Consider the following 27091-nt stretch of genomic DNA (forward strand, 5'->3'; position numbering starts at 1 on the left):
ATAACAACAACAATAAATTGGACAAAACCCAAATTGGAGTACTAAAGCAATAGACTGCCATTCTGGAAAACTCAGACTGGCACAATAGATAGTATCCTGGAAAGTTAATTCATCCTTATGTGATTTATCTGTCTTCTTGTGCATAGTCACTATATGGCAGCCATTTTGTGAGGGTACCGTGCTCTCAAAATTCTGAAGGTGCCATAGGCCCCAAGGCAGATTGTGTGGGAACCTGGAGGGATAGGGGTGAATCCAGGGGTGAAATCCAGCAGGTTCTGACAGGTTCTAGAGAACCGGTAGCGGAAATTTTGAGCAATTCAGAGAACTGGTAGCAGAAATTTTGAGTAGTTCAGAGAACCGGCAAATACACCTCTGGCTGCCTCCAGAGTGGGGTGGGAATGGAGCTTTTGCAATATCCTTCCCCAGGAGTGGGATGGGAATGGAGATTTTGCAGTATCCTTCCAGGGGTGGGTTCTACTTGCCTTTACTACCGGTTCGCAACAGGGCCGCGGGAGTGTGCTTGCTTTGCTCGTGCGTGCGCACGTTCTTCTGCGCATGCGCAGAAGCGTTATGATGTCGGGGTCAGTGGGCGGAGCCTCCCACCGGTTTTATTACCGGTTCTGTAGAACCGAGGGCAACCCACCACTGTATCTTTCCCCTGCCACCCCCACCAAGCCACGCCCACCATGCCCACCAAGCTATGCCTACAGAACCGGTAGTAAAAAAAATTGGATTTCACCACTGGGTGAATCAGCAAAAATTCCATCTCTCCCACTCCAGGCACAAATTATGCTGGATTGCAATTTCTTCCAGAAAACCCAAAACCCAAAACAGCCTCTTTATTCATATAAGAACTACTCTGGATACAGTCCCTTCTCTTTAAAAAACATCTTTTTTCTTCCTAAAAGCTAAAAATAGAAATATTCCACCTGTGACAGATACTGTCCAACAGGGTTTAGAGTTTATTCATTATTATGGAATTTATTATTATTATGGAGATATACATATACATGATATACAATGAAGGGAATAGAATTATCAAAATTTGGGTTTTTTATTTTTTGGGGGGGCTGGGTTTGTTTCCAGTAATATTTGTTGAGAGAGAAAAGGAGGGAGGGAGAGAAAATGAAAATATACTTAAATGCCTATCTTCAGCATCCCCACCTGCTGCACTGATTATACCATTGTTCACACTAAGGTTGTGGAAGCTATTTTTGAGATTAACACAGTGCTGCTCGTAAATGGAAGACAGCTCTTTTTATGTGCCACAGATTAGTAAAACCCTGCTGTTTGCACACAGTTTCTTTGGTCTGTATACGGAATGGCAAAGAGAGGCTAAGGTCAGTAAAAGATGAAATTAAAATTAAGACTGATGAAAAGAAAGAAAAAAAAAACTATTTACATCATCATTATCATCATCATCAAAACAGACAGCATGATAACTCAAGTGTAGACAGAACAATTTAAAGCAGTGGCTGTGTTAAAATTCCGTAAGCATGTCTATCACTGGCAAATCTCTGTATAGCACAATTATGGAGCTTGTGGGGTTATTGGTTATTCAGGTAATGGATAGAAATGTGTGATGAATTCCTTGATAAGATATGTATCCTGGAGATACCTTGGTTGTCACTTTATATGAATGCCTTCTGACAACATTCTATTAGTAACTTTAGAAAACTGTAACTTTGCTCCTTATTTTATTTCTACAAAAGAGGGGGGAGGAGGAAAGCTAAAGCTAAAATTCTTCATATTGCATGCATTGCATGGCTCACAGATGTACAGATCTATCCATGCAAATGCATTTATATAGACATCCTGTTTAAAGCTCATTCATATTAGGAACGTGTATTCAAACAAAACACTCCCTTCTTACTCCTGCCTCCCTCTCTTTGCTGTAGAGACAGCACTAAATCTTCTGTGCTAACTTTAATCCAGATGATATATTCTTTTCCATTGATTGTCTTTGTGGTTTATATTGATTCCTGGGTCTTCTGGCCTTGGATGTCATGAAATGGATATTAAATACTCCAATAAATAAATGTTAATAGTATAGCATCAGCTTAATTGTACATAATGCCTAAACACAGAGCAGATTGAAAAAACACCGCCCTGCTAATTATACTTATAGCTGAGACGATGCCTAACAGATCTTTTCTCTGAGCAGCAGCAAACCAACAGGTGCCATGCTGTCTGAGTCTGCCATGAGTTTCTTCTCTGACATATTAACCAGTGCAAGAATCCTCCATTCAGAGGAGAATGGGGAGATGGTGGGCCCAATTTAGAATTCTGAGAGCGGTTAAAAGTGCTCTGACTTTAGATGCCAGGAGATTGAACCATTTACCAGAGTTCTATTTTGTCTTCCCAAATGCTATTCCTTACTACCCCGGTTTACCTTTATAATTTTCCAAAAATAATAATAATAATAATTCCAAACAAAGAAGTTGTGGGGGAGGGGGAGACCATTGCACTCTATTTCACAATGTTCTAAAAATACCAATGAGTGCATGTGGTGAGAACAGAGGGACTCTCTGCAATGAAGTTCTGCTGAACACTTGCACTTTGCTTTCCCATCTGCTAATTACATTATTTGATTTTTATTTTTTTTTGTAATTGTAAAATGTCAACTGGAACAGAAAGTCCAGTGGATACCTCCAGTTGTAACCACAAGCATATTGGCATCCATGAGTACCAAATCTTATTTTAGATCAGCTGAAGGTGGGAGTCAAAATATTTTGTTTTTAAACCTTTGCTTTTGTTTATCTGATGTATATAACAAATTACACGTGGTTAAAATGTAGAAGCTATGCTTTCTAAAAGCATGCTGCAGGTCTCTCAAAAAGTCATGAAATAGTGGTGGTGAAGGGGAATATTAATTTCCTTACCTCAGAGGAGAGGTAAGCATCCTTCTTGAATAAAATCCCTGGCCTATCTTGTTCGCAACATTCTTCAGATGAAGGCAGAATGAATTAGCTGTCTTTAATTTATTGCTAGCCAATTGAGAAGACCTTGTAGATAAAAAAGTAAGAAGCAGAACAACTGCTCACGCTTAATATTAACTGTGTCTAATGAGACCCTTACCTTAGACTTCAAAAATGCAGGTTTTAATAAACAGCGGGTAAGGATTACTTCCCTGAGGCAGGAGAAACTAATGGGGAAAGAACTCTAAGAGAGGCAGACGTTCCTGCTGATATTAAAAACAATACCACTTGGGGAAAAAATGTGCAAAAATCAGTTGAAGAACCCAATGTGGCTGAATGAAGTTTAAATATATAATATACAAATGAAGAAGGATCTACATTAGAGGGGGGATGAGGCCAAGATTACTCAGGAACAGGACTTAATTAGAGGCACTCTATCTAAGGAAAATTAAGTTTAGAATGAGGTGTCATAGATGAAGGATATTAATTTTTCTTTTTGCAGTTGTTTTCAAAAGAAAAGAAACAATACAAATTATAAGCAACTCACTGAAAACTGCAAAAAAAAAAAAGCAACAGATAACAGGGAATAGGCTCCTATTTCAGCTCAATCTTTTCTAAGAAGAGGATAAGCATTCCATCTGTCAGTTTTGAAGAGTAGGCTGAAAGAGCTTACTCACCTTGAATGAATTGACTTCTTCAGAGCCAGACATATAGCATGCTAGGGTAGGGAATGGCATGCTGATGGGCTGACAAAAACTGTATTCATAATCTTTGGAACATCCTGGATGAAGTACCAGATGACTGGAGGAAGCAAATATCCTTATTTTCAAAAAAGAGAAAGAAGGCTCCGGGAAACAGGATATATCAGCCAGTCTGACACTATTAACTGGGAAATATGACTTTAGAGCAAGTCATAAAGCAAATAATTTGTAAGCATAATGCAGTGATTACTAGAATCAGCACAGATTTGTCAAGAACATATCTTGCCAACTAATTTTTTTTTCAGTGTTAGATCAGGTAAGTTCCTTAGTAAATTATGTGAATAATGCACAACTCATATAGCATGATTTTATCAAAGGACTTGAAGTATCTCACGACTCTCTAATTAGAAGGCTAAAGTATAACTTAGATGGTACATCTATAAGATAGATAAATTGTTGGCAAGAAGCCATCCATGGAAAGTCCTCATCGATGATTCCTTACTGAAGGTTTTATCTCAGGATTAATATATTTCAATATTTACATTAATGATACTGAAGTGGAGATGGAGAAATGCTTATCTGCAGATGACACAAACTGGATAGGATATTTAATTCTCTAAAAGACAGAACATTTAAAATGATCTTCTAATGTTAGAGAAGTGGACTGGAAAAAATCAGAATAAAATTTAATACAGACAAATGTGAAGTTCTTCATTTAGGAAAAATTAATTAAACCTAGGGATACAGGACAGATAATAATTGGATGGAGATAATAGGTGTGAAAGGGACCTTGAAGTTGTAAACGCTTCATTACTTAAATATGAATCAGCAGTGTGATCTGGCTGGTAAAAGGCAAATGGACTTTTTTTTTTTTTTTTGGCTACAACAACAGAATGTGAGTTTCCAAGTCACAGGATGACAATTTCACTATAAGTCTGCATTGGTCAGACCCCACTTCAAATATTATGCCTGCTTGCCCAGTTCTGCACAAAATCCCATAAAAAGGATTTGGATCAAATAAAACAGGTTGAGAGAAAGGTAATGGGGCTAAACAAGAGATAAGGTCTTACAAGAGAGATTGATGGCGAAAGTTGACCTTAGAAAAATTGAGAATATGAGAACATGATGCTCCACAGAAGATCAAGATTTATATTCTAGCATTCCAGACTTCGGAACACAGAATAATGTTAGGAAGTAAGGAGGATTCCAAAGTGAATGTTTCAAAGTGAAAGACCCTCCAACAGTACAAGCACTTTCATTAGATAATGCAACCAATTATCTATAATGCTGATTGGCTCACCATTGTATGTATTTAAGGCTAGATAGCCATAAGGCTGGCATCCCTGAACTGAGCACAGGTTTGGACACAAGCCATTAGGTTCAACTCTATGATTCTGTGGTTCCCTGAATTCTTCTGCAATCATGAATGTGATCTTTTTTAGCGATTCTATGTGATTCAATTCAATGCAGTTTCAACTGAAGAAAGGCAAATTTGGAACATGGTTATAGTGTTTTAAGATAAATGGATACTGTCAAAAGGGAAAATAAAATATTAAAGTCTAAACAGACTCTAGAAAATGAATTCCTGTAAGTATATTTTTGCATTAAAAAGGGAATGCTTTGTGGCCACATTTGTTTCTTGGCACTTCCCAAGAGGCTCCTTCTGTGGTATTTCATCTTCATTTAAACTGTCCTTTTCAAGATATCTATAAAATTTACTTTATCGAAGAGAAAGGATTTGATTGAATGCTTTAAAAAATGAAAAAAGAAAAGGGAAAATAAAGAGAAAAATCTAGCTTTTGGAATGTTTTCCCCCCACAATTTTGGTGAAGATATTTTGCATAGGTGCACTTTAAGTACACTAGTAAATGAGGCTGAGATTTAAAGTGTAAATTTACTTTTAATCCCCTCTGGGAATATTCTTTTAACATCTGTTCCTGATCACTGCAACTTTTGTATATTTTGGGTTACAATAAGGGTACTGGGAACAGTAGTTTTATATGTAATTTAATTCTTTTTAGCCACCTAAAATCACTTTGGTACAAAGGGTGGCCATATAGATGAATGGATGGATGCTGTTGTGGTCCACCAGCAGCCTGTGGAGCTGGTAGCAGAGTTGGACAGTGAGGAGGCTGGGGAAGAACATGGGCCAGTCCTGGAGTCTGGGAAAGGCTCGGACGAGGGCTCTGCGTCGGAGGCAGAGATGGGGCCAAGGCTATCTGAGAGTTATGTGCGGACTCCGGAGCCTCCAGAGTCGGACATCAGAGAGGCAGAGGAACAGGAGGAGCCTGTTCTAATGCACGCATGCATAGAGCTGGCAGAAGGCAAGAACAGTTAAAACTAAAGGGACGACTCGGGAGTAAGGCCTGGAGATGATTGGCCCCTCCTATAAGGCTTAAGAGAGGAGCAAAGGCACGTGGGCCCTTTGCAGGAAAGCAACATCGTTAATTCTGTTCCCAGTCGGCATCTCTGTTTGAGTCTGGACTCCGTGTGGTTTTGCCAAGTAGGTCTTTGGCAGCATGTCAAGGGAGATAAAGGTTGATGATTATCCCGAAGGACTTTTTGCAACTAATTGGGACTCAGCTGTGAATGAACGTAATTCACAGCTGTTGCAATAAAAGAGGTTTTTGGGACTACCCGTGTGTTTTAATGACTCAGGAAGCCTAGGTCACAACAGATGCATGGATGGATGGACAGCTTGGCAACTAGATAGAAATAGTTTTAAAAGGCAAATGTTCACCAAGATATCTTATCCTTCAGATATTTGTAACAGAGGAGAAACCCCCAGAAACATTAATCTCCATACAAACAGTAGAAATAATTACAAATTAATTCTCCATTGCTTTGTCAAACTTTCTACCAGATGTTAAGCAAAGTTCCATGAAAGGATAGAATGAAACTGGCTCTCTATGAGAGCAGTGAAAATAACCTCCTGTCAATATATTTACATCTCTTACTTCCTCAATAATATTTCACAAATTTCATGTTGAATATAAAGGCTAAAAGGCAAAGAAATCAACTCATGGCTAATCATGTTAAAGATGATTGGCTGGTTTCTGTTTTCAGTGTTGATGAAAGTAACCCTTCAATTGCTTCTATTTTCTAACAACACGATTCACAAAAACAGGGTATCTATCTAATGGGCTAAAGTACTGCAGCTGTGGTTTTAGATAGCATGTACCAAGCAGAACACTTGTGTAGTGTCATGTTCATTATAAACAGATGTACAGCTCCACATATATTGAACTCTGAAGGCCTAATTTAGAATATTCTAAGACAGGGATGTCAAACTTGCATTGTCATGTTGTTGTCACGTGACATATCATGACTTTCCCCCCTTTTGCTAAAATGGGGGTGGGCGTGGCAAGTGCGTGACACATCCGGCCCATGGTGTTAAATCATAGAGCATGGTTTAACACCCCTGCTCTAAGATCATAGACTACAGATTTTATCATTTTACCCAGTAAGCATTGATCAGTGATTGTAGTCCTTGCATCATTAAGATAACAGGCTGAGGGAGATTGCCAATCACAAATTCTATAAAGCTGTCTGTGAAAGATAAAATGCCTTCATTTCATGTAATGTATGACATTGCTTTAATTCAAAATCCCTAGTATTGCAATACTTAATACATATCACCTAAACTTAAGGAAATGGTCCTGTACTCTACTAAATAGGAGAGGTGTGTGTAATCATAATGATTTAAATGAGTAATTGTGCAGATTGTCAAATGTAGATATATAATAACTACTGAAATTTCAACAAGTAAATCCCCAGTCTTAAATAGTAGGGGCTCACATTTTAAACATGTCAACATTTTTTTTTCTTATAAAATAAGTGCAGGAATGTCACACTCCAACTTAAGAGCATTTCTCCAAAATCACCTTTCCCCTGAAATAACTTTTGAAAGCAAACACTCTTTGTCAACTTCAATAAGCCTCAGTAGAAGAAGATACCGGAAATTTTTATTTTCTTGTTTTATTATGAATTTTATTTGACTATAAGCCTCTTTAGCTCTAACCAAGAACTTAAGAAATGCTTAAAGATTTAGTATAACAATATCTGGAAGGCACAAGTCCATGGAATTTGCCAAATTTTATATTCAGCAATTCAATAACAGTGCTCTCATTCAAATGTAATTCCTAACTATAATTTTATTGTGGTTACATTCACATGTAACACCTAAGCATAATCTCAGTCCCTTCTGCCTCTTTCCTTCCCAGTTGATTGGCAAGTAAAATAAAGGATTCATTTCTGCTAAGGCCCTGATTTGACATTTAACAGAATAACAGAGTTGGAAGGGACTTTGGAGGTTTTCTAGTCCTCCCTACTCAAACAAGAGACCCTTCACCATTTCAGACAAATTGTTGTCCAATCTCTTCTTAAAAACATCCAGTGGTGGGGCATCCACAACTTCTGGAGGCAAGCCATTCCACTGATAAATTGTTCTAACTGTTGGGAAATTTCTCTGTAATTCTAGTTTGGTCCTCCCCTTGATTAGTTTCTATCCATTGCTTCTTGTCCTGCCTTCAGGTGATTTGGAGAATAGCTTGACCCTCTCTTCTTTGTGGCAGCCCCTTAGATATTGGAACATTGTTATCAAGTCACTCCTAGTCTTTCTTTTCAATAAACTAGATATACCCAGTTCCTGCATATCCTACTTCACATACAGTGGGAAGTACAATCAACAATAAACTATCTGAAAACAAATTTCGGTTGATATTGGCTTTTTCAGTAATGAGATATTCTCTTAAACAATTGTTCTTGGCTTGCATATTATACCAGTCAGGAATCTTCTTGTCAGTTTCTGATTGATTGTTTATTCTGGTCATATGGATGAAAGGTTGAGATGATACCAAAGCTTAGCATGGGCTGTTTTCTGTTCATGAATGCAATGCTAATCAATGCAATATGCAAATGCAGCCAACATCATTCTTACTAAAGTTTTACTAGAGCCATAGCCAAAAGTAATTCTATTTTGAAAATTGTGGTACATTCTGCATAATTGGTTATTTGCTATTTCCCACAATTGAAATCCATACATTTGGTTTTCAAAGCTAGTTCATTCCAAATAATACTATAACATTTGTGAACATTTTTCACACTAGAAAATATTTTACCCTTGCACAACAAGGGGGCAACATTACAGGTAGGAGAGTTAGAAAATATATTACTTTGCTTGCAAAGCCAGGGCCGAACTGCACCTGAGCTTGTAAATATGAGCACTAGGAATAATGTCTAACAGACTGAAGAAAATATAATTGAAGAATGAAGGAGATCGTAGCATCCAGAATTTTTTTTAAAAAACAACAACAGATAAGTGATTTTTGAGAGGTTGATTCCTACCTCCCTCATTATCATCCTCCAGATTCTCAGACAGTTTGGCTTTGCATTTCACGGGTGAAGGAGAGTGACTTTTCTTCTCAGCTCCCTCTGCAAGTGCAAAAAAGGTCAGAAAGAGATGTTCAATCTCAAAAGCTGAGATTATAATGCTTGAAGTTGGATGATGATGAACATTATTACAATTATGAAATAGGAATGTGTAAGGTATTGGAAAAATAAATTGACTGCACCTCCATTTTGCTCCGGGAGAAAAATCACTATACTTTCAAGCTTTGTGAAGATTGATTTTTGCCGCCTGTGCTATTATCACAGTTAGGAAGAGCCCTAGGCTGAACCAGAATGCCATATTTCAAAAGTTATTAAACTGCACATATCAATAATTATATTCTCTCTTACTTTTAATCTACGTTATGCCTATACCATTGGATTATTATATGTATTTTTCAGTAATTACTTTATAAAGTATGGACTTTATTTGCTAAGCACTGTGAAATACATTCTGCCTTAAATGTATAATAGTACTGTCCGAATGTACAGAGTTTCAAAAACTTCTGCAGATTCTAGATGAGGGACAGTGACCTCAGTCTAGAATATCGAATCAGTTTACGGACTATATAACTATGCCTGATTTTTAGTAAAATATTGATAAGAATGAAAGAAAACACTATTTTCTCAGCTAACAGTGAGAAATTAATAATCTTGGGCAAATTTGTAACTCATCAGAATTGAGTTATGTCAAATTGTGCTGGACACTAGAATAAAAGTGAAGATAATAAATATACTGGATACATAATAGATTGATGAACAATCTATTATGGCTTCAGGGTGGAGTTCCATCAGTACGCTGACGACACCCAGCTATACATCTCCAACCCAGGCCACCCCAACGATGCCCTTGAAGTGATGTCCCAGTGCCTGGAGGCCGTGTGGGCCTGGATGGGGAGAAACAGGCTCCGACTCAACCCTTCCAAGACCAAGTGGCTGTGGCTTCTGGCGTCCCGATATAGCCAGCTGGTGCCATCGCTGACTATTGGGGGCGAATCCCTCGCCCCCACGGAAAGGGCTCGCAACTTGGGCGTCCTCCTGGATGCACAGCTGTCTTTAGAAGACCATTTGACGGCCGTGGCCAGGGGGGCTTTTTATCAGGTTCACCTGATACACCAGTTGCGCCCCTTTCTAGATCGGGACTCCCTATGCATGGTCAATCAGGCACTCAACACCTCCCACCTGGACTACTGTAACGCTCTCTACATGGGGCTCCCTCTGGGGTGCACCCGGAGGCTCCAGCTGGTCCAGAATGCGGCCGCGCGGGGGATTATGGGAGCGACGGGGCACTCCCATGTGACACCTATCCTGCGCGAGCTGCACTGGCTCCCGGTGGTCTTCCGGGTGCGCTTCAAGGTGTTGGTGACCACCTTTAAAGTGCTCCATGGCTTAGGGCCGGGGTATCTCAGTGCCTGGAGGCTTTGCAGATCTGGATGGGGAGGAACAGGCTCAAGCTCAACCCTTCCAAGACTGAGTGGCTGTGGCTCCTGGCATCCCGATATAGTCAGTTGACTCCATCACTGACTATTGGGGGCGAGTCCTTGGCCCCCACAGAAAGGGCTCGCAATCTGGGAGTCCTCCTGGATATGCAGCTGTCCTTGGAGGAACATCTGATTGCTGTAACCAGGGGGACCTTTTATCAGGTTCGCCTGATTCGCCAGTTGCGGCCCTTTCTTGATCAGGATTCCCTGTGCACAGTCACTCATGCCCTCGTCACCTCTCGCCTTGACTACTGCAATGCTCTCTACATGGGGTTCCCCTTGAGGGGCACCCGGAGGCTCCAGCTGGTCCAGAACGCAGCAGCGCGGGTAATGATGGGAGCAGCATGGCGCTCCCATGTAACACCGCTCCTGCGCGAGCTGCACTGGCTCCCGGTGGTCTTCCGGGTGCACTTCAAGGTGTTGGTTATCACCTTTAAAGCGCTCCATGGCATAGGGCCTAGCTATCTTCGAGACCGCCTGCTGCTACCGCCGACCTCCCAGCGACCCGTGCACTCCCACAGAGAGGGCCTCCTCAGGGTGCCATCAGCCAAACAAGAGATAAGGAGAATCCAAGACCTCAGTGCCTTCCGCCGTGCCCTTAAAATCCACTTTTTCTAGCAAGCCGGGCTGGCTTAGAAAGAAATTTTTTAAAATTTTTAAATGTTTAATTGGTTTGTGGTTTTTTAAATTTTGGGCCAAATTTATGTAGATTTTAATTGTTTTTAATATTAGTATTTCATGTTTTTAATTCTGGCCGTGCACCGCCCTGAGTCCTCAGGGAGAAGGGCGGTATATAAATTGAAAATAAATAAATAAATAAATCTACGAGACCACCTTCTGCCACCAATAGCCTCCCACCGGCTAGTACGCTCGCACAGAGTGGGCCTCCTCAGGGTGCCGTCCGCCAGACAGTGTTGGCTGGCGACCCCCAGGGGGAGAGCCTTCTCTGTGGCAGCGCCCACCCTCTGGAACAACCTCCCCCCCAGAGATACGTATAATATCAGACCTCTGGATTTTTCGTCGGGCCCTGAAAACTTATTTATTTCAACTAGCCAGGCTGGCTTGATCCCACAGTTTTGGGTTAAATTTTAACTGATTTTAAATTGGGTTTGTTTTAAATTGAGGCCAAAAATATTTAATTATTTTAAACTGTTTTTAAATTTTGTATGTTTTGTTTTTATTTTGGCTGTTCACCGCCCTGAGTCCTATTGGAGAAGGGCGGTATACAAATTGAAACAAATAAAAAAAAAATTAACACAAGATACTCACCTGACTCTGATAGTACAAAATATAGCTAGCTAGATAGATAGATAGATAGATAGATAGCTAGATAGATAGATAGATAGATAGATAGATAGATAGATGGATGATATAGGATTACAGCAAACTTTAAAAATGATGATTAAGGTTCATGTTCTAGAAAATTGAAACATATATTATTCCTATTACTTAAAATGTAGATAATATAAAATATCATGCTAGACAATTCAATGCAATGTATTGTAACCCCAACTGACTATGGTAAGATTAATGTTCAAATAAATATGCATAGGATTACACAGTGAGAAATAATGTTTGGATTAAGAAAGAACAAAACAAGAGTTAAGAGAGATGGAGAGAGAGAGATGGAGAGACAGAGAAAGAGAATACAGGTGGAAAAAAACTATAGGAGTATCATACTTAGCAAACCTACAGGTTTTGCAAAATGCTGGCCTTATTAATAGGTAACAAAAGAAATGATAGAATATATGGAATCATCCTATGAGATTACAAGTTGTTTCAGAAATTAAAGATCTATCCAGTATTGTCATATATTTTCATGTATAATACTGTATTAACAGATGCTTCCCAAACTTCTAATTTCAATACAGAATGCACTTCATAGATAAACAAATTAAAGTAATCAAATTAAAGGAACTTTCATTCCAGAGTAATTATTATTAGGATTGAGCTGTAAAATGTATTATTTGTGATGAGACTGGGAAACTCATTTATCACTAATTCCAGAAGCAAAAGAAGCCCTATTAGGAGTGCCAGTGCCGCCCATCTTGCAGCAAAAGGTGTTTGTTTTATGTTTTTGGGCATCATTAATGATAATAATGATAATAAGTTTATTGTCATTGTACATGTATACACAGTATACCCATACAATGAAATTAATTTAACACCCAAAGACCAGGTCCAACACACATAACAATCCCCAAACACACCCCCACCCACCACAAATTCCCCACCCCTAAACCACCCAAACATCCACACAACAGACCAAGTAATACTGTCCAACAGCTCACTGATGGTGGCCCTTTAGTTCATTGTTGAGTGCAATTATAGCTCTGGGATAAAAACTATTCAGAAAATGTGTGGTCCGAGTATTAATTTCTGTAATAAAACTGGAAGTGACCTAGATCTCTTAGAGTCTTTGGTCCTAATATTAACCAATCAGAAACCTGGCATCTCCTCTCTTTGGTGGGGTTTTTTTTTTTAAGGGAATAGTCTTTATTCTTGGGTTCATGGATCCAAAGTGGGAGAATTGAAAAGGAAATTTGCCTTCCCTATGAAATTTGATCAGGAGACTGGGTCACCTCAAAAAAGGATAAAGCCAAAAAAGCCACAGTGATAATGATGACCGCACGAAGATGTGGGTTCATTGATATGTGCTTTGGTTGTTTACATTTAGATTATTGCTGTAGTTTTCTGGCAGCTTTCCCAGTTCCTTTTCTCTGCACCTTCTATGTTATTCCCAACTTTTGCTGACCTGCATACAAAGGAGTACAATTCAAAAGGCTTTACTCAGGTTGAGCACCAGCAGCAGCAGTGGACAGGGCATGTATGCAGATGCATGCGCAGTCTCAAGCCGTCCTGAATTCCTGGCCAAACTTACAGGCAAATTCCTAATAAGCAAAGGTCAAAGCATCAGAGAGAAGTGTTGCCAGGTTAGAGTAGTAGCATCATTGTTAGATCAATGGTGGATCTGGGTCTACAATAAGTTTCCATAAACAGGTGTTCCCAACAAGGGATTGCTTGCTAGCAAAGGCTCTAAAACAGGACCAACAGGAACATGTTTGCCTTGCAAGGAGATACACAGACCTTTGCTCAGTCCTAGTTGCCTTAGGAGTGAAAGGATCAGACTCCTGTATCAAATCACTCATCTTCTGCTGTTTCCACCTGTTCCTCAGGCTCTGCAGTCTCTCCTTGCTGATCTCCAATGTAGACACAGGGTTCTCTGAAGTGTCCTCCTTGTAGATTCCTTAGAGTCAAAGCTGGCCCTGACACTGGCTTCCTGTTTGAATCAGAGCGCATTGCAAACTACCAATAGTTGTGTTCAGAGCCTTCCAATCACAACCCCTCCTGTATCCGCTCTTGTTTCTTCTTACAGTCCTGAGGGTTCCTTTCATTCCTTTGAGCAGTGTCTTCTTTCAATCCTTGGGCTGCCGGAGAGTTCTTCCTGCACTTTGGAATTGGCTTTTTCCTTCCATTGCCCTCTCTGAAAATTTGACTAGTGCTTTTTCTTATTTTGACTAGTGGGTTAACATGAGGCCTGATTGTTTGACTGACTAGTGGTTAATGTAGTGCCCAATGAATTGTGGGGCCAGAATATTATACCATCCTTTCATTACGCTTAATATTTTAATGGGTACTCTTTATAATTCATTATAGATAATTATAGATGTAGGTGCACTTTTCAGTGTGGTACTGCCTTCCTTTAAAACTGAGATCTGAAAGTTGGTTTTATGGATTGGTTGTTAAACTAATTTAGCTGGATGGAAATTTGTAGCAATTGTTCTTTATCTTTATTGTGCCTTAAGTAATAATTAATAATCACTTGGTATCCTATAACTGTTTATAATTATATTGAACATAGATTTCAAAAGGGCAAATATTTTTCCTTATTTATGTTGCAGTTTCTGGAAAAATACTTTTGATTTTTATTTATGGGGTCAAAGTAGAACTTTTTCTGAACAAAGTCTTTAATATTCAAGCTGGATGCTGTAAACTAAAGATATAAAAATTTGCTCAGATCATGTAAAGAAATTCAAGGGGAGATTAATACTGAAGTTTTACAATGATCTAAATATGAAACTATGCATTTTTACAGCAAGCCAATATGAGGTTACAGTCTGAGACATACTTACAACCCTCACTGATATCCAAAGGACTTGTTTTTGAACACATATGCATAATATTGCACTACCATGTGAGAATCTCACAGTGATATTATCTGCTGTATCATTATTTATTTTTAAATAGTCAAACAAAAAGGCAGGAACTCTACACCTCCAGTTTCTGTCATGCACCATTAAATCACATCATGTAGAGTAAAGAAAATCTTACAAGGTGCATAATGCACAAAATCTTACTATTTGCAGTATGACAAAAACAGACAGAATACCCTTTAGATACCAAATTATTAAAGCCAATAGCTAGTTTTAACTACATCTGCCTGTTGGTTCAAGCCAGATCAGCAAGGTTGCATGAAAAATGATACAATCAGAGAACATCACAATATATGCTTACAGCAGTTAGAAAACCAAAGACATCAAAGGAATAAATACTGAATGCAGTTCTGATCTGTTTAATTCAGTGGGAAATGTGTCATTGATGTCCACAAAATTGGAGCTTTATTCAAGATTTATAATAATTGACTTTACTATTATATATAAATAGTGAAAATAACAGGTTACTATTATTTTACAATACTTTCCTCTTCATCCAACTAATTTTAACAACTTTCTGAACTCAGTGGCTGCTCTCGCAAATGGTTTTATGATGATCATAAATGTCCTGCTGTTCATTTTAAAGAGGAAAATCTGGATGTTCAGCCATGTAGGTATAGTTTATGAAGGTAGTAAGATATGTGTCTTCCTGGGTGGCATAGAAAAGTAAAACAGAAGGCATTTATCACGGTCTGTATGTGTTAATTCTGCCTTAGTATTCTTTCCTAACTATTTCAAGAGCTTCATAAAAATCTAACAAAGATATTTCCTCCTCATCTTATTCACTCACTGGCTTCAAACAGCTCTGAATTCTTTCCTAAGTGGGAATCTGAAATTTCTTCATAGCATCACAGATGTCTTTGAATTGGAACGCTGCCATCTGTTTGAAAGGTGGTTGCTTGAAAAATGGCCTAGAAGTATGTACTTCTGGAACACCATCTTTAGAGGCTATTAGGGAAGGATGAGTAGGGACTGCAGGATAGCCGAGACAATAATTCATAAAGATGGACTACAACTACAGCTTCCATCTGCTAAAGTCATGACCCACAAATGAAATTAACTGGAAGTGCATAAATGATAGGAAGTGGCTAATTGCAGTCACAACCTTAACTATTACTCCCTTGTTCTTTCAAAGACTAAGCAGAGAAGGTGTTCTTCCAAAGAGAAGAACAGGGTGGCATTCAGGACGGAACTCTTCCGTGCTGAATTACAGAGTATATGATAGGCACATTACCTTTGGCAGTGCTATGATTAATGGTGGATCAAATTTTCCCAAATCTCATTCCCAAATACTTTATACAAATTCATCATTTCTCTGAAAAGAGATATTGTACTAATTATGTTGCTGAATTTTTACTGAGTCCGATCCATCTTTTCTGCAGATGAGAACATTCTGAGTGGACAATGAGGTATAGCGCAAAGGGGGAAGGAACTTTTGCCAGTTTTCACTCTGTCCCCCAGCTCCCTTCCTCCTCCCGTCCCTCCCTCCCTATACTTGATTGGACCTATCAACTTTACAGGAGAGGAATACCCTATACCAGTGTTTCTCAGTCTTTCCACCATTCCAATATATGAAATTCAACTCCCAGAAGTCCCCAGCCAGCATAGTTGTTTTTTTTGCTAAGGATTCTAGAAATTGAAGTCTACACATCTGAAAGTTCTCAAAGTTAGGAAAAATTCATCTATACACATTAATCATGGATTTTAGGTGTTAAAAATCTGTTTTGATCTGTTTGAAGGATGGATTCCAGTTTTTTTTAAGGTTTCAGTAGTTTTGACTTAATTAAAGTAATACTAATTTGAAGATAGTAATGGTAAGGTGAATAACACATAGGAATATTTGCTCTAGATTTATTAGACTTAGACAATAGGAATATTGGGAAAGTTTGTAGGGATATGCCATTCATATGCATACACTGGAATTAACACATTTGCAAATGGCTTCAAAAGAGCAAACTGCAAGGAACTGTGAATGGCTGTTGAAAAGTATTATTGGTATGTGGCACATGATTTAAATTAAGAAGGATGAAGTGAAGTTGGACTTTGAAGGACTATCTGGGTACGCACACATATATATTCAAAATACTTAAAGAAAGGAAAGTCCACATGCCTGTCAAAAATATTCCCTCCACTATGGAAACTTCCAATTTATATTTATTTTGAGATTATACCAAGAACCCTCATCAGTCATCAAATACACACAGCACGAAACAGGATCAGGGAAGCAAGTCTTCAGTGACTTTAATACTAATCTGGAGTAAATTCAGAATCTTGGAAATTGAAAGAGGACTTCGCCAGTGTCATCATAGAGAATTATTTCAGGTGAAGTTTCTTTGAATGATTGGAAACATTTTGCTCACTTTCTTGCCCAATACTATGTTTGAGGTAAACTATTGAGTTGCCTAGTACATCTCAATTGTTTATGTCAACTTTATCGTTTAGCACTTTCTCATTCTCTCAACAGTCCCTCACAAAATTATCCATACCCTGCCCTAGCACCGCCTTGATTCTTCTATATGCCCTGGAGGAAGGAAGGAGGGAGGAAGGGAGGAAGGGAGGGAGGGAGAGAGAGAGCGAGAGAGAGAGAGAGAGAGAGAGAGAGAGGGAGAGAGAGACAGAGAGAAAAAAATCCTCTTCCAGTTGTCAAACCAGTCCTGGATACCATCACCAGGAGGCACAATGCACAGGAGTTCAGTCCCTTCCTTATAGTGCTTCCTGTTTAGGTGCTCAGGTGCTCATTTAACCTCTTACCAAAGTTCATTCTTAAAAGATTGTGAACTCCTTCCAACAGGTGCCTTATGTCTGGTCGCTCCAGCTTAGAGAGTGTCTGATGTCATTGTGAGTGATGACATGCCTGTGGCAAGCCTTGACCCTTGGCTAATAGAAGGAGAACAGATGCCGAGACAAACATTCCAGTCTAATGGGTTCATTTTGTATGGACTTGTAGCCTTGCCTAATTGGAAGTAGTGGGATTTCAAAGGCCGAAAGAGCAGTGGAAACATGAGTGTCTTCTGTTGACATACTGAAATGGTTAAACTCTTTCCTTTTAAATTTGTAACTTGAACTATAAGCCAAAAGCAGGTCACTGTTCCTCATCTGTAGAATTTACTTAGCATGTGATTTGATTTATCCACTGTATACATTGCATATATGCAGAGAAGTCCATAAGAGATGCGATCAGGGTAAAGGCTTTTCCTGGATTTTTGAAAGGAAAATATCAGTAGGAGTGCAAAGATAAATATTTAATTTAGGCAATTTGTTGTACACAGTCACACACACCTACTCCCATATTTTTGTAAGTGGACTAACCAGCAGCCAATACTCAGAAAAAGAAAAAAGAAGCCTGAATCTGCTTTTGAAACTATGTAGATAAAAATCTATTGATAGAAGTAAACATTAAGAGATTATTTACTTCTATTTTCTGCAGTGTGTGTGTCAATAATATGAAGGATGGTGAGCATAACATAAATAGCATTATTTATGAAAATTATAAATGATGCATTTACTTATTAGTATAAAGTAAGACTAACGATAACACCATTGCTGTCATGAAAAAGCAACAAATTGCTACTTGTTCCATTTATTTATTTATTTATTTTTGATGACAGAAGGATAAACTGGGGTAGGATGTACTTTAATGGCAAGGACCTTCAGGATATCATTCATAGCTATGTGTTAAATACCCTACTCCAAGTAGCTCTGTTTTTATAGCAAAACAATGAAGCAGATTAGCAACAACAACAAAGAGCACCAATAATAACCCTAATCCTAACCTTGTCCAACATGAAAAACAAAATATATTTTGCATTCTTTCTGAGGAGCCAGTGAAGAGAAGCCATCTTAGATTTCAGAAGTAGCAGAAGATTTCTACAATCTTGGGATCACTGAGGCAAAGTGCCAGTTTCTTTTTGAGAGTTTCCTCATCTGGCCATCATGAGAGCATCCTTGGCAAGAGGTATGGACTTCAACTTCCAGAATTCTCCCTCCAGCTGGCTGAGTAATTCTGGGAGTTGAAGTCCACATCTCTCAAAGTTTTCAAGGTCAAGAAACACTGCTCTAGGCCAACTGAAATCTCAGATACATTTTAAAAGTAGCTTCCTGCAAAAAACACTGCAACAGTACTATTCTAATTTCTTTAAACCATATTCTTTCTGTGGCTTTTTGTTTTGTTTTTTTAATTGAATAGTTTCTTGAATTTAACTTGGTTTTGTTGTGCTTTGGTTTTTATTTGTATAGTTTGTACAGTTTCAGTTAGACAACTAAGAAGATGAATGGATGGATGGATGAATGGATGGATGGAAGGATGGGATTAACTCTGGTCTGCAACCCTAATAAAAGATTGATTGCTAGATGGATGGATGGAATTTTTGTTTTCCAAAACATTTTAGAAAGAAGCAGGGTTAGCTTAGCAAAATATAGATGAGAGCTTTGGAATCCCTTTGTTCTCCAAACATGTTGTTGTTTGGCTACAGAAGAAGGGACGGTAGCAACTTTTGTTCTCTCAACTGTGCATTGATACTTGTTTTACATTTCTTGCCCATTTTAAGGTCTCACTGGAGCTCAGGAATGAAATATTTTCTCCTGGCTGAGAGAAATAGAGACCATGCAATTGTCTTATGCTACTTAGCTATGAAATATTTCTTAAAAGGTTAGGAAAAAACTTCAGAGTATGGCCCCTGAAATTCTTTTCTAACCCCTTTACCAATAAAGACCATTGACACTATCTATATAAGATGTTATGTATCTACAATATATACTGTATATTTTCTTCCAAGAGACTAATCAAGAGGTGTGTATGTATATGTGTTGCCAAGTATGTGTGGTAGGACAACATGCATGTTTATGTGTTACATTCTCATTTGGGTGGTGGGTAGATATGTTGCTGCTGTATGTGAGAAATTCTAATCAGATGAATGTATATATGCATTTCTTCTGAATATGCAGGTGGGTCAGGGTTTATCATAGTGAGTGCAAACACACACACACACACACACACACACACACACACACACCCCTGCACTGTGTCCCCAGAGCTAATCACAGTATGGGCAGACCTGCTTCCTGTTTATGTGCATTGTATATTTATTTGTAGCCCACGTGTATTATATTTACAAATAACTCAAGGCACCTTCCTCCTCCTATTTTCCCCACAACAGTAATCCTATGAGGTAAGCATATGTATAGGGGATATATACTGTAAATCAGCTTCATTTACCTATTTATATTTTATTTGTTATACTGGTTTATAAACTGCTTCACTCATGACTCTAAGTGACATACATTTTCTATTAGTAACAAAGATTAAAAGAGAAAACAACAGCAATTAACAATATTGTTAATAGGCGTCTTTCTCTCTCTCTTTCTGTGCATGTGTATATGTGTGCCACTGGCTGGGGCGGGGCTTGCATGTGCTCCATTTTGACTCACATGAGCAGGACAGAGGAGGGAAGTCAATAGCAGCAATCTATATTGTTACCCAACTGCCCTTTTATATAGATCCATTGAGGAGATTTCCCCTACAGCCCCCAATTGAACCGGGCCATTTTTAAACATGAATCTGCCTTTCCCATTCCCATCTTCTCTTCATGTACCAGATTTGGCTTACTTTGTTCAGGTTTTGAAGTTATTCTGCTAACACAGAAAAAAACCCCTTTCATTGCACAATTTCTTTCCAACATTCCTTTGGGCCGAAAAGAATGAAAGAGAGATCCCACAAGATGTTTACAAGAAAAGCCAATCCTCCTTTAATATGTAACATTACGAGCATATTCCCTGAGTAATTTTGATGTAATGTTTGGCACTTGTACACTGGCACTCTTTATAAAAATTGAAAAATTATAGTAAAATGAGTTCCCAGCGACAGCTTCTTAAGGAGCCACATTTTTGTACGTTCTTCTTCTTGTATCCTCTCATGGCTACACACTGAAAAGTAACTCATTACAATATAACTTTCCCATAATTCTGCCCATAGTGTTACATTAAAAAGTCATTGTGTGAACAGAATCATGCTCTGGTTTTCATCTATTCTTTCCATTTCGAGGAGCAGGAACGGGGTGGGAGTAGGGGGAATCTCCCGAGAAATCAGCTGTGTTGAAAAAGAGAGCATATTTTTTGATATTTTTTTAAAAATATATGTCCTTGAAAATCTGGAGCCTGAAAGGAAACCATATTATCCGAGAAAAGGCTAAAAATCTGTTAATATCATCATATGTCTGAATGTGCCTGACATACTCTTAAGCAAGAGGTGAAAAATTAGATTTGGTGGAAATATGGATGGATGGACAGATGGACAATCATTTTGGCCAGATGAATAGGTAGAGAGCTTCCAAATGGGAAAAAGCAGAGAGTCCTAGGGAATCCTATTTACCCTTACTTCCATAAACTGGAGATGTGAAGGAGAAATATACATATACCATAGGTAGCTTGAATTCAAATAAAGCAAGGTTCAAAATCACAGAGCCTTCTCATTATATTCAGATAAATCCAGTGGTGGGATTCAACCGATTTGCACCACTTCAGCCAAACCGGTTGTTAAATTGCTGGCTGGCCCCGCCCTGCCCTGCCCCATGCGTCCTGTTTTGGCTCCCAGGTAAGTGCAAGGAGGCCTACTAGGCCCAAAATAGGGCACCGGGGTGCGGCGTGCCCCCCCACAGCCTGTTTTTGCTCCCAGGGGGCTGCAGGGAGGCCTACTAGGCCAAAATGGGGCACAGGGAGGGTGCAGTGCCCCCCAGTGGCCCGTTTTTGTTCCCAGGGGGCTGCAGGGAGGCCTACTAGGCCCGAAATGGGGCATGAAGGGCGGCGTGTCCCCTCCGTGGCCTGTTTTTGCTCTCAGGCTGATGAGGAGGCCGAGTGCTGCCTGTCACACTCCCTGGCCACGCCCACCATGGCCACACCCACCCAACCAGTCATTAGGGCAGAGAACCAGTTATTAAATTATTTGAATCCCACTACTGGATAAATCTGATGTAGCATCTCTTTAATCTTCCAGCTGAATGTGTGGAGGTCAAAGGCAGAGAGGTCAATGGATATTCCATTCTCTTTGGGGTTTGATCCTTCTTTGGAATGAGTTAAATGCTTTCACACACATACACACAAACACATGTTCTCATTCATTTCAGCATTTTCCTGATTATCCTAATTTAGCTAAAGCAGTCGAGAGGGGTAATTAAAAATATATAATATTTTTGAAAGTGATACTGATGATTAGGCTAAAATCCTATACAAGTGGAGTGCAAATTATTCTCCTGCTCTCCTCTCATCCCCTGCTCCCAAGATGAACAAACATAACTCCAATGTCTCCGGAATGGGAATGCTCACTGATACTTTAGATCAAATTAATTTATTGGTTGTTGATCTTACTTTCTCCCTTTCATTCAAAATATAACTGAACAAGTGATTGCCCCATTCCACCTTGTGGTAGTCTCTGTTTTTTAGGCATGTTATATCTCAGCTGCAAAAATCTAATTCTTTGCTTCATCAACTTTTCTTTTTGCATCTAATAAATACTGCAAGTGTTCTACACTTGTATTCTCCAACTTCCTGCTGTATTTATTAAGGTGTTGAACTTAGCCATTTCTCCTAAGGGCTGTGCTGGGTCAGCGGTTAGAACGCAGTACTGCAGGCTAATTCTGCTGTCTGTCGACTGCCAGCAGTTCGGCAGTTCAAGTCTCACCAGCTCAAGGTTGACTCAGCCTTCCATCCTTCCAAAGTCGGTAAAACGAGGACCCTGATTGTTGGAGGCAATATGCTGACTCTGTAAACTACTTAGAGAGGGCTGCAAAGCACTATGAAGCAGTATATATAAGTCTGCTATTGTTATTGCTATTCTGGGCTGCAAAGAGCTGGAGGATTAGTAGACATGGCAACACAGAGATACAACCCCTCTGCTCCACCTTGTTGCTGCAATCTAGTGATCCTGATTTTTCAAGAGTAGTTACGGTGGTCCTATCCCACATGATCAGGTTTGTTGAAGGCACAAACCTGATCATGGCAACAAAGGAGACACGGTTGGGTCCCCAGTGCAGGCAGGACCCCAAAATGTCCGTCTTTCCTGCCTTCACAATATTTAGTCTGTTGTCAGGATGCAAAATGACTTCAGCCAGAAAGGGGTCATCTTCTCCAGTCTCTTTCATAAATAGTTTTCCTGCAGTGTTCCCTCTTTGATCTAGCTGAACTGCCTCAAAGGACACAGCCTCCCAACAACTCTTAGAAAACCTGAGGAAGAAAATAAAACACTGTAGATGAAACCAGGCATTACAAATATGAGCCACAGATGACTCATAAGGCTAAAATCATTTGGGATATCTAATATATTAGACTACCAAGGCTTTTTAGGTTACGGGGAGTATGTTACAAATTGTTTCTGAAATGTTTCAATATTCAAAAAAGGATTGCCTACTTAGAAAAAAGTTTGATAAATTACAGTGGTTAAATTTCAGGTTACGGAAGAACAAAAACCCTCTTTCTACTCAGCCAGGCTTTAGAAGCCCAAGGATTTTCCTATTATGGATAATATTTCCTGATAGATGAATAAGGGTAATAATAATAACATGTGACACCTTTCTAAAGTGTTGGTGCTTTTTATGGTGTATCCTGAACATTTGGAAAATCAGCAAAATGAGTCTCTTAAATATAGATCACCTTATTCTGCTAAATTGAAAACAGCATTTTGACTTTGCTCCGTTTTTTAAATTTATTTTACTTTTATACCATATTGGACAGATGCATACATTTGCTAATTAGCATGATGAGTTCTGCGTAATGATTAAGTATAATAACAAGGGACAATCCTATTTTCAGTTTGCATATGCTTACAATGTTAAATTTGAAAACATTCATTTAGTACAGTGTTTGTTGTTGTAGCATGCCTTTTTTAAAAGTCATTTCTATTATTAGTGTATAACAGTTTTCGAAAATGAAATAAATAATAGAAAAAGTGGGTGCTAAGTCAGCCTTACTATTATTGCCCAGAGAAGTGCAATTAACAGGCATGCAATCCCTAATTAAAATGTCTCAGTATAAAATATGTATTAATTAACACCCTTTATCTTAAAACACACCTTCTTCCTTCACTTCTTGATCTGGATTCCTCTCCTGACTTTCTTTTTCACAGCATGCTATTAGGATATGCACAAATCATAATTTGCCTGTAAACCAGAATTGAAAACGCACGAACCATGAGTTTTGATAAAAGCTTCCAGTGCTAATTTGTAGACAATTCGTGGTTAATTTCTCTAGTGATTATTTTCCCACACAAGTCCAATAAACAAAGGGAGAAAACAAGGAGTATATGTGTCTAGAACCTTCTTGTATAATATTCACTTCTCCAATAGCTAAAATGAGATTTTATTTATTTATTTATTTATTTATTTATTTATTTATTTATTTATTTATATTTTATGTTACTAGGCTATCCATCTCCCTCAAGGAAAGGGCTCATGATGTCTGACACTTTATGAACAATGCTGTGTTTATAAACACCGTAAAATCTTCCTATGGCAAAAAGCAAATCACTGCACAAAGAGGTATAATGCATTTTGCATGCAACTTCTTTTAAAGAAGGTTTGCAAACTTTGGCTGATAAAAAGTAGGAGTTATACATTTATTTCATACGACATCATGGTTACCAGTCTAACTCTTACCATTTAATGATTTCTGGCTGAGCTTCTGAAGGACCACATTCACCCAGCCTGGCTGCACTGTGAAGCACAATGTATCTGGCATTTTAATCTACTCTGCTTTCAAAAAAATAAAATAAAAAATGCCACACTTCCTCTCATATCAACATGGATGTACTGTCACATTTAATCCGGTGTCTCTTTCTTGACTAAGTCTGAAATTTGTCTCCCTTGCTCAATTTCAGCTTTAGTTTTTCCAGTAGGGCTACACAAGAGTAATACCCAATAAAACATTCTAGTATGTTTCTTCTAAACCAAACAACTTGTTACACTCAATTCTTCACTAGGCAGAGAATGCCTTTATTTTTATATCCTCTGCAGGGCCACCGTGCTTGAAGAAGAGCAGCTGCTCCCTGCACGGTTGGATCTCATCTTTCATCTTTCCCAACTCCTGTTTTGTCTTTCTACAGTTTCCTTTTCATCTCTCTCCTCCTCCTTCAGTCACAGTTCTCTTGTTTCTGCTCATTTGATTCCCATCAATTCCCAGAGGTCTCTTTTTTCACTCCCATCTGAACCTGCTATTCCACTTCCCCCCCACAAGTGTATATGTATGCATATGTATATGTGTGTATGTGTCTATATGCACACACATGTATGCATGTATGCATGCATGCATGCATGTATGTATGTATATCTCCAACTGCTATTCAAATCGAATTGTATGCAGACACTTGTAGATATAGGAAAAGATGAGAGCATAGAATGCTCCTCACAGCATGAGACAGACAGACTTGTATTAGCAGAGAAGCAGGGGTCATATTAAAGGATCTAAGAAACAGACTAATGAACACTAGTTCATTATGGATGGTGTCATTTAAGACATGGGAAAATTTGTTGCGTTACTCTACACATATTTTGTTGAGCTCTGTACATATTCTGTTCATTATATCTCACCACAATAAAATCCATTTAGAACTCAAGAAGTAAATCAATAGTCAACTCAAGAAGTAAATCAACAGAGCTGGCAATAAGAACTAAGTACAACTAGTTTGGTTAGGTTTGTGTTTCCAACAGATGTGCAGCATATTTTACTGTATAAAATAATATCCTATCAAAAATCAACTCTGATAATTAAACTAAAGTTACAGTTAAGATCCACCAGCATTTTTCTACTCGAAGGGATGAATCCAGGATCAAATCTAATTAAACATTAGGATAGTATAACCTGAACTAAACCAAGTGTCTTATATTACAATACAATTCATGTTAAAAATGACATCCAGTGGCAAAAAATTAACTGGAAAGGGGGGCGGGGGCAGGGAGCCAGAAGGTTAGCTACAATAAATCAAATGCCCAAGCCTTCATCTGTATCAGAAGAGCTCTTATTTCCTTATATTTATGTGCTGCCTTGAATTGATATATGATTAAGATACGTTCTTGTGAAGTTCTATGCCTATTTGGTAATGGAAAGGGTATGAGGCTCAAGCAGCATTTTGTGATCCTCTTTCACTATTTCTGCCTCAATGAACATCACCATTGTGATTCCTGCCTAAGCAGGGGGTTGGACTAGAAGACCTCCAAGGTCTATTCTATTCTATTCTATTCTATTCTATTCTATTCTATTCTATTCTATTCTATTCTATTCTATTCTATTCTATTCTATTCTATTCTATTCTATTCTTCCCCAACTAGAAAGAAAACCAAAAAAAGCATATCATATTTGATCAGAATCCTCCCCCTCAAGTTAGTGAATAATTGGAAGGTAGCAAAAAATGAACATTAGGATGTCTGTTTCAAGAATTTGAGGAACCTGGAGTGAAGGATTACTAATTATTAACAAACTCAGAGTTCGTATACATTAATTTAGGCCTACAACAGAGAGGACTGTTGTGCCACATGCCTGGCAGACAGAAAATAAGCAGTAACAGCAGAATGAATCAGCTTTTGTAAATATGACCCTTGTGTAAATATAACCCTAGGACATATATTTTTTTGTGACACTTTCTCCCTATTGTATTGGATTAGCTTTGCCTAATTCCACTCAGACCTTATTTTACCCTAATTTCACCCTAGTTTCTGTGCATGAGATTCATTTTAATCATCTGCACTGTTTACACTGTACAGTTTATAACTTAAATGTTTCTTTTTCTTTTGCAAGTGTTATAGTTAATAAACAAACTGTGATGTTAAATGCATAAATAAATTTAAATAACAGGCAACCACGATTCTGAATAAATTCTTGTTGCTTTTTGCATGAACTAAGTGCTAACTAACTTGGTCATCTCACATGTTTCAAACAGCTGGCCAAGAGCATACAAATTGGCTCTATCTATTTCACTAAGAACCCATGAGAAATAAATGACAAAGCACATGTCTCTTGCCAAAGACAATGCTACAAATGTGAAATATCACACCATACACAAAATCCATTTGGAATTCAAATAAAAAATAAAATAGCTGAGTTGGCAGTCAATAAATTGGACGAACTGGCCCATGTATTAATAGCATCTGATCAGTTGGCCCTCTACAAGTAGGCCATCATGGGCAGCTAATGAGCACAAGAAAGCCTCAGCTAAATGGTGGAAAGGAAGCATCAAGGCAGGAACAGTATTTTGAGGATGTCCGACAAATTCCTAATAAATGCTGCAGTTATTTCCAGGGATGGGCTGCTGGGGGTTCGCAGGAGTTCGGCAGAACCTCTAGAAACCCCAAATCCCACTCCTGGCTGGCCACGCCCACTCCACCCTGCCCCTCCCAGGAGTCCCCACGCGG

At 38.7% G+C, this 27091-nt stretch overlaps 1 protein-coding gene across 4 annotated transcripts in view; it reads right to left on the bottom strand.

Moving 5' to 3' along the window:
• MACROD2 (mono-ADP ribosylhydrolase 2) overlaps positions 1-27091 on the bottom strand; it is a 1140895-nt gene that overhangs the window by 106521 nt on the left and 1007283 nt on the right. For 3 of the 4 annotated variants that reach the window (XM_034432401.2, XM_087882285.1, XM_087882286.1), the window contains one exon: positions 8966-9052. The exons of the other annotated variant lie outside the window; for it this stretch is intronic. In XM_034432401.2, the coding sequence (XP_034288292.1) occupies positions 8966-9052 (87 nt within the window). The remainder of the gene's footprint in view (positions 1-8965; positions 9053-27091) is intronic. 4 annotated transcript variants of the gene reach the window in all.

The sequence above is a fragment of the Pantherophis guttatus genome, chromosome 1, assembly GCF_059756535.1.
Source record: "Pantherophis guttatus breed Tessera chromosome 1, ASM5975653v1, whole genome shotgun sequence".
Classification (NCBI taxonomy): domain Eukaryota; kingdom Metazoa; phylum Chordata; class Lepidosauria; order Squamata; family Colubridae; genus Pantherophis; species Pantherophis guttatus.